We start from the raw sequence: 9,432 nt of genomic DNA, 5'->3' as shown, positions 1-9,432 counted from the left end.
ATTTTTCACGAACCACCAATTTCCGGCGTTATTGGACGGGCAGAGACGCGCATATGAGCCAATGTAATTTTGCATAATCTTTAAGGTATTTCGATATCAAAAAAAAAAGAAAATGGTCCAAAAAATAAAAATTTTATTTATCAATTGAACATTTTTTATCCGTCTTTTGTGAAAATTCATATCGATTCTCTAAAAGTTTATGAGAAATTAACTATCAAAGTCAATGTTTTTTTATTTTTATGCATTTTTTTATTCTTAATTTTGGTATGAATTTAAGGCTTAAAACTTGAAGAATATTGATAAAAAATTTTTATGTTAATGGTAAAATATTTTTAAAAGCACTTATTTACGAAAAAACAACATTATTTCAACTTCTTCATATACAAAAGAGCTGTTTTTAATAACTAATTTATCGTAAAACGTTCAGAGAATCGACTTGAAAATACAGAAGGCGTATTAAATACTAACACTTTTGTTTTGCTATCGAAAAGCCTTAACTAATGAATGATCTTTTTTAGTAGTTTTTTTTTTTTTTTAAATAGAAGGTAGCTATGAACCTCATCAGTTCTATACTACCTTAAACGTAAAAATAAATACAAAATGTAAAAACAAAAACAAAACAGTATAAAAATTATGTTTTTAATAAATTATCATAATATTTAGATATAAAAGAATATTGAATTACAAGCATACAAATATTCATAAATATATTATTTTAATAATAAAAATATACATTTTATTATTAAAAGTAGTCAATAGAGAAGTAGTGACCATATCCAAAGATAGAATAAAACCATAATGTTTACAATTTTACGCTTACAAATAATACTGACAGTATAGTACAGTATTTAATATATAATGCACATACATACATTGTAGTATAGTTAAAGATGTTAAAAATAAAGGAAAATGAAAGAGACCGCTCGCATTTTGCTAAAACCTCATGGAATGTGTTTCTTAAATGTCAAATATCATTAGTAACGCATGAATTAGTGGTAGTTAACGCAAATGTTTCTATTTGTTAATAAACAATTAATTGTTAATTCAATGAAATGGTTAATGTTAAAGTTGACTTACAAAATTAATAAATAGGCAACTTGACTTACATATACGTTATACATGTATAATAGTATTCGATTATTTGACAAACACTTAACATTTACGTCATACAAGTTGCCTAATTACTAATTTTTTAAGTGAACTTTAACATTAATTTATTAACAAATAGAAACATTCGTACCACTAACTCATACGTTACTAATGATATTTAACATCTTAGAAACATATTCCATGAGGTTTTAGCAAAATACGACCGCGATTTCTTTGATTTTCCTTTATTTGTAACATCTATAACTGTACTATAAGTGATATGACTTAAGTAAATAAATAATAAAGTATATGTATAGTACTTATAATATTAAATAACCTCCTATCTATCATATTTTTATATTAAATATAAAAAAGACCACCAACTGTTTTTATAATCATCGACACATTATATTGAATCGTACACAAACGTTTGTACGTGAACGGTGTACCTATACCATTCAATTTCAATTTAATATTCACAAACTAAAACTGACTTAAATCATTTTTATTTTCATATTTTTTTTTATATAAATTTTATTTAATTTTTTTTAATATGTTTATATACTATCCATAAAAATGAAGTACCTATATGATGCGCACACAGGTGTTTCATTTGCATCTAAACATTTTTTAAATATTTGATATTTAATAAATTGATATCGGAATAATTAATAAAAATGAAATAAAATAATAATTAAATATAATTTAAGATAAAGTTAAATATTTTATTATTTAATATATGATATTTTATATTGCTTACAAATAGGGTATTCCACTATTTTTGAAAAAGTACTTCAAAATGTTGACTTTGCTAATAAAAAGCCAGCAAAAATTTATTTCGGAAAAATACACACGCTTTCTTGCCAAAAACTTCAATTAAATTTTAAACCTTTTTTAAATTATCAAAAAAACGCGGGCATCCAATTTGATGACGTAATATGAGTATCACTATACGAAATAACACAAATAAGTTTGACAGATATATTCATAGACATCTGATTATAATAAATATAAATACTTATTATCTATGTATATATTATACCCAGCTGTCTACACTGAACTAACTGATGGTCTATGACTCATACCGCTAAGACATCACATCAGGGCTTATCCGCGTTTATGTTTTGAGAAAATTGTGAATAAATTATTGAGGTCTGACATTTAAAATAAACTTAAATATATCTTTATTGGTCCTTTAAAAGTGTCCACAGATTTGCTCTTAAGGTGATTGTAAATCTTCAATATTGTAAAAAAGTTTTGGTTTATTGCACGATACATACATATAAACCAAATACATGCTTTGTGGTCAAGTAATGAGTTATTTTTAGCTTAACAATACCACACAACTACAAAAATATATAATATATTGTGTGCAAGTGATGCTTATAAATTTGATAATATCTATAGATATCGCTCTTCAATCCTCAATACTCTAACTATAGTCGTCTGTGTTCATTAAATGATGGATCTTCGATGAACTCATATATTTTACATTTTATGGTATTATAATTACAAGATTGTCTAAGTTTTTTATCACACTCTGTAGATTTTTTGATGTAGAAATATCAAATTGAAAAGGATAACCTATATAATTCATCATTTTTCAGCCAACTTTGAACGATAAAATAATAATAAAAAGCCCGCTGATCTAGAAATTTTTTGTGATTTTTGAAACTATGTTAATCAAAAAATTTATTTATAAAGTTTTATTGAAATCCCTAATACTATTCAATCCTTGCATATCTCCTTAATATTAAATTATATGACTATAGCTGTTTTTATATAACTCTATTTATGATTTATTAAGATGTCAATTGTTGACATATTGTAATTGCTTCCTGTCATGGCTCTGGGGTACATTTTATATTTATTTTGCAAACAAGTTTTGCAAAGCTATTCATTGATTCAAACACATTAACGTTTGGTGTAGTATAAAAGAGTTTAAAGATTTAACTCAATCTTATAAGATTTTAAAGATTTTAATTTTTAGATATCTAATTCTATTCAGTTTACAAGCTATATTATTTTATAAGAGATAATTCTTAATCGCGTATTTAAGAACCGAAAGAGTTTTCGGCAGAATTGATTGAGCCGTTTTTTTAATAGGAATGAAAAAACTGAATAAACAGAATCTGAAAAGTGGATAAAACACATCATTTATCTATGAAGATAATGATCGTACTAGCATAAGCTACAAAACATTTTCGAAACATGATCTATAAACGTTAACAAGACCTTTTTATAACTTTTTATTATATTGGGAAGTTTTTCGTGTGGACCTCAAGGGTCGCACCAGCCTCAATTTATTATACTTAAGAATTAGTTGTGTATTTAAGAATTCATATTAAATGTGATTTAAATTTAAAAAGATTCATTTTGGTACTTCTATTTATTTTATTTTATTTCTTTTTATTGGAGACAACATGAATATACAAATTTTTTTTTAAATTTCCTAATATGTTCACTCTTAAATTATAACGAACAAGGAAACTTAAACATTTTAAGTTAATTCAAAAACATGTATCTTGAAGGCAACAAAATTTAAAAAAAATTATACAAGAAACAAATCTGAAATGCTTATGAAATCATATATATATATTTGAAATACATTAATTATTTAAACATGATAATATAATAAATAAATAAAACATCCTGTATTTATTAAAAATAAAATAGTAATAATAAATGTTATCACATAATAAATTACAATAAAAACACCTACCTTACTTTAAACAAGCCACAACCAACCACATAGGTTAAGGCGCATATATAGATAGATAGATATATATATACTTAACTTAAACGTTAGATACTTAAATCTATCAAAAATTTTAAGTTGTCTTTATTATTATTATATATATATATAAATAAAATAAATGTTTTTGTAAATTTAGATATCTATCATTTATAAATAATATCTACCTACAATGATATGTCTGTCTGTCTGTCTGTTTTATGCATAAGGGAAGGTGTAGTGCCTAGAAAAAAAATTTAACATTTATGTACTTTTAAAGCCATCCATGCATTAAAATATCACAAAGGAAATTCTTTATTTATAGAATTGTTATTCCTTAACACTTTTGAGAATAAAATTATTCAACAACTACAGACATGAACGTGCAAATTATGGTTCTTGATGTGTGAACCAATTTACAACAGCATATTGTACCAAAAGTCATATCTTAATGAACCTAGGATCAAATCATCCTCCACCAAAGGCGCCCTTTTTAACATGTAACCGTTAAGGTTCATTTTAACCAATAGCATCATAAAATACAGGCGTTCACTACTTTGATAGCCAAACAACTGCTTCAACTGGTATTTTTAACGAGTAGTAAATGAAAAAAGAGTGGTAAATGAGAATTAGTTTTCCCACATGTATTTTGCTTACCTATACTGAGCTTTCTTTGCTTAAACTGTACATTTTGCGGGTAGCGGGTTCGATTCCCGCCTTCGCTCAAAATTAATTTAATTAATAGTTGTGATGGGTTGATGTAGTGCATGGTATATGTATGAAGGAGGTGCACTCAGTCTCTGAAATTGAGGAGCTGTATAAATGAAATTATCAGCGGAAAGGTCGTAAAACACTTATATGGTATCACAATGGGCTCTATAAAATCAGTGTGTCCTTCGTGGACAGCCAATATAATCTAACCTAACCTAAATATCAATATCTGTATAGAAACTACAAATTGATTCAAGGTACAAGTGACTCTAGGTACAAGATCTTACCCTATATACATATATATTTATTAGTTATATTATTTTAATATAATAAATAATATAATGTAGTAATAATAATCATTTTAATATATGTTTTGTTTAATCTGACAAATATTATTTTATTATTTATAATATTATATGAAATATAAAATATAATATATGTGTACATCGATTAAGACATTTGTTTAAATATATATTATATTTATTATTATATTATGTATTTAAATACAGATTAATACATTATTGTACACTCAATCAAATTTAATAATATCAAAAATATATAAAATATTGTTATATTTTATTAATATTATGAATGTTTTGATAATCCTGCGGGGGAGAAATAATAAAGTGCTTACTCATTCAGTATAATTGTCTTAAACAATATTTCTATTTTGAACCAGCTAGTACAATTATACAGTTATATGAAGATATGTAACTCGAGTGACCCTTGGAAAAACTATACATCACACATCAATTTAACATTTCCTTAAGGAACTAGAGATATATACACATCTTGATGTAGTCGTAGCCAATCAAAGCCAATCAAAGTGTTAGCCAATCAAAGCATAACTTGCAGAGTTAATAAAAGTTCCAGAGTTTGATGAGGGACATCATGTTCTGGCAACAGATTGGACCCAAGTTCTTCGACTTTTTAAGTTCTACAGTTCCTTTAATAGCCAATTTAGATCCTAAACGTTAAGAGAGAATAACACTTTAGATTAGAAAGTTGATCCTCATAAAAAAACTTACAATTTTTGTTTCGAACATTTTTTCGAAAAACGTTAGCTTTCGGAGAAAAAACGACTTAAAAATATGTCATTATTGCCTTAATCGAAAGAAAATACGCTTAAAGTTTATCGATCATTATGTGTCATAAGTCATGAACACAGGCGCATGTCCCTGATTGCCCTTTTGGATTTTTCTTTCAATCAAAAGCAATAATGATATATTTTTAAGTCGTATTTCCTCCGAAAGCTAACGTTTTCTAGGTAAAATTGTTATTTTTTATGAGAATCATCGTTCTATTTAAAGAGTTATTCTATCTCTTGCCGTTTAGAATCAAAATTGGTTATTAAAGGAATTCGAAGAACTAGGCCCAATCTGATGCCAGACATGATATTCCCCATCAAACTCTGCCAATTTTTAGGTGTATAGATTAAAATGGCCCACCCTGTGTGTTCTATTTTAATTTTTTTCTATGGATATATAAAATCAAAAAGAAATTTTTCCAAATAACAATTTTAATTTTTCTTCTTTTAATTTGATTGGTAGTTTAAAAAACATAAGAAATTAAATGATTAAATTTTGTATTGATTGGGTCGATACTTCAAATAAAAAACTATCATTGAATTTTTCGTAAATTTTTTCTATTTGTGACGGTTGTTTCGGGATTACAATTTTTTCTTCATCGCAGTTTATAATTTTACCATGAAGAAGAGATTGGGATCTCGTAACAATTGTCGCAAATAAATAATTTTACGAAAAATTCAAAAATTATTTTTAATTCTAGAATTAAATGATTAAGCTTAAACTGAGATAATGAAATTGCAAAAAAAAAACGAAATTGGTAGTTTTAAAATATATTATTTTATTACAGTAAAAATTCATATCTATACCTAAATTATAAAACATAATATCACAGATATTAATAATAATAAATAAATAAATAAATAATTTTAAAATTTAAACTATAATTTTTACAAATTAGTGATTGAGAAAATCCATTGACGTATTTGTAAATTAGATAAATTCGTATAAACACCAGGATAATTTTTGGATCCACAACCAATACCCCATGAAACAACACCGTATAATTTATTATTAATCATTAATGGGCCACCACTATCGCCTTGGCATGCATCACTTACAACTTCTTCACTGGTTTCATTTGTTACATTAGTTTTCTCATCTTCAGCTTTTGAATCACCATTTGCACAAAACATTTGTGATGTAATCCGCTGTTGTGTGTATAATTCTAAACATTTCTCATAAGTTAAAATGTTAACGGAAGTTTGTTGAAGATTTGTTGCATATTCGTTTTCGGAACCAAATTGTTGTCGACCCCAACCTGTTACAATTCCAATTGGTTGTTCTCGGCTGTGTTTCTTATTAATATCAATTTCTTCTTTTTCCACTAATCTGATTGGTTGAACTTTGTTTGAAAATATTAAATCTTCATTTAACTGTAACAAAAAAAAAATCAATTAATATATTGAACTATTTAAAAAAATTTTGTTCCTTATCGCACGATATTTTTTGAGAAAATGCAAAAAAAAAATTGTCAATTTGTATTTTTTGTCAAAATTTTATGTTTTAGCATTTTAAAAAATTTTAGTTGTGAAAGTTATCAGAAGTTAAAGAAAACAGAGATAATTTAAAGTAAGTACATTGCAATTTGTATGTTATGTCATAATAAATATCCTGATCAAACCAAACGTAATGTACACACATATTGGGTTGACTACTAAATCAGAAGTATCTCTTGTCTATTTTAAACTAATACTACAATTATTTCATACAGTACAAACTAAAGTAGCTATAAAATTAAATTCTTTAAAGAAACAAACAAGTATTTGAGTTTTAAAATTAATACCTTAAATTTTCAGAAAAATATCTTTTAGATAAAAAAAGTAAGAACTACCGAGATACGAAAGGAATATAGTTCCTACCGGGTGTCCCATAACACCTCTCGATTTTTTTTGTAGACCATTTCATCATCTCTGATTAAACAGACATTGATATAACCGGACAAAAAATATAAATATAAGAAATAATTAATACTTACAAATAAAATGGCAATATCGTAATCACTTTTAGCTTCTTTATTGTACTCAGGATGAACATAAATTTTATTCACTGTTGATATTTGTCCATCTTGATTCGAATCACGTATTGTAATGCCAGTATGTATTTTTAATACACCAATATTTGCATTATCAACGCAATGTGCTGCCGTTAAAACAATTCGTTCTGCTAATATAGAGCCACCACAAAAATGTCCAAAGATACCTTCGATTGATACTTGATATGGGTATTCTTCAATTGTTACATCCACACCGTTAATTATACGTCCTTCGAGGGCACGGCTATTTGCTATAAAATAAAATAAAAAAAATTAGTTATATTTCTATTTAAAGTTTCATTAGTTAAGTTTCTATTTAAAGTTAAATATTTGCTATATGGGTGATTCCACGCAAAAAAAGTACCAAGAATGTTTTTGATGGTAAAAATACTTTATTATAGTACCAACACTGAAGTACTTTTAGCTTTCAGTATCTTAAGTACCAAAATATTGTGGCAGATATTTGAAGTTTAAAAACACTCTTGAATTCGACTTCCTTTTGCATGTAGTGTCGTTCACATTTGCAATTTGTTAAATAAATCATATATCACAAAATTTTTGAACACATTTTTCACTACAGAGGGATAAATGTAGAATCAACCCAAAAACGACTAAAAAGACTAAAATCGTTAACGTGGTATTTCATAAATAAAACCCATATTGTAAATGTACGTATTTTTAAGGTTTTCGGCAAATCCATATATGATCTTACAACGTGTTTATCATATTAATCCATCAATATTCCACTAGGCCACTGTTTAAACTAAATGCCAGTCACTTCAACCAAAAGTTATAAACAAAATAATTTAACTTTAAATTAAACTTAAGTTTGATAAAACTAGTTATTATTTTTAATATTAATTTATAATTTCAACTTACCATAATTAATAACATAAAATAATATAAATGTATTTAACAATATAAATTTCATAATTAATTAAAATTTTAAACACTGGAATAAGTTCACTTAAGTATTGATTGATTGAATATGTATTAAAATTGATTGTTTTGTGTAATATTTATATAAAATGATAACAATCTTTAATGACAGATTTCAATTCTCATTCAAATCTTTTTTCATACGCGTTTAACTAAATATTTTCATTTTTTTATCATAATCTTAGTGTATTATACCAATCATTTATTTACGTAATACAGGCCATGCCACATACCATAAATAGTACTTAATATTAAATCCAAATTTTTATATCAACTGATAATTATGTCAAATATTTTTACCTATATATGTACAAGGATAATAAAAATATTATTATACAATAGGAATGTATAAAGTAGAACTAGCAGCAGGACTACAACAAATAAAAAAAAAATTGTTAGCCTCAAGAAAATGTTTTTTATTTCTAACTTAAGTAGTACAAGCGCTAAGACAAGTTTAGACTTGTGGTTGAAATTATTTGTAACTTATTTTTAACGTTGATGATAAAGAATACAATTTTTCGATATCTGAGTTGGTTTTCGAAATATCGAAAGCTAAATAATCAAACTAAATTTTCAATTTTCGTTATTTAGAAATTACTCCAGATATCGAAAAATTGTATTCTTACTTTTCATCTTATATTGCCAAGTTGTAACATAATTCACCATCAAAATTAAAAATATATATTTTTTTAAATTTGTGTCCCCACTACCCTGCTTATATACATCCTTAATTAGTCAGACACAACGGGGTTTTTTTTTTGTTTTCGATACTTAATTAAGGTTTTACCTTAATTTAAATAGTTTTTTTTTTCATTTCCACCGAGTTTTGTAGAAATGTA

The 9,432-nt window shown here is 25.7% G+C and overlaps 1 protein-coding gene across 1 annotated transcript; it reads right to left on the bottom strand.

Moving 5' to 3' along the window:
- Positions 1-6,509: 6,509 nt before the first annotated feature.
- On the bottom strand, positions 6,510-8,632 carry LOC123300125 (trypsin-7-like). The gene is made up of 3 exons (XM_044882615.1): positions 8,534-8,632; positions 7,598-7,905; positions 6,510-6,995 (listed from the first exon to the last, which is right to left on the bottom strand). The coding sequence occupies exons 1-3, from the start codon at positions 8,583-8,585 to the stop codon at positions 6,510-6,512; spliced, it is 846 nt and encodes a 281-aa protein (XP_044738550.1). The 5' UTR covers positions 8,586-8,632.
- Positions 8,633-9,432: the final 800 nt, after the last annotated feature.

The sequence above is a fragment of the Chrysoperla carnea genome, chromosome 5, assembly GCF_905475395.1.
Source record: "Chrysoperla carnea chromosome 5, inChrCarn1.1, whole genome shotgun sequence".
Classification (NCBI taxonomy): domain Eukaryota; kingdom Metazoa; phylum Arthropoda; class Insecta; order Neuroptera; family Chrysopidae; genus Chrysoperla; species Chrysoperla carnea.
The sequence above is the reverse complement of the archived record's forward strand: the minus strand, read 5'-3'. Positions and strand labels throughout refer to the sequence as shown.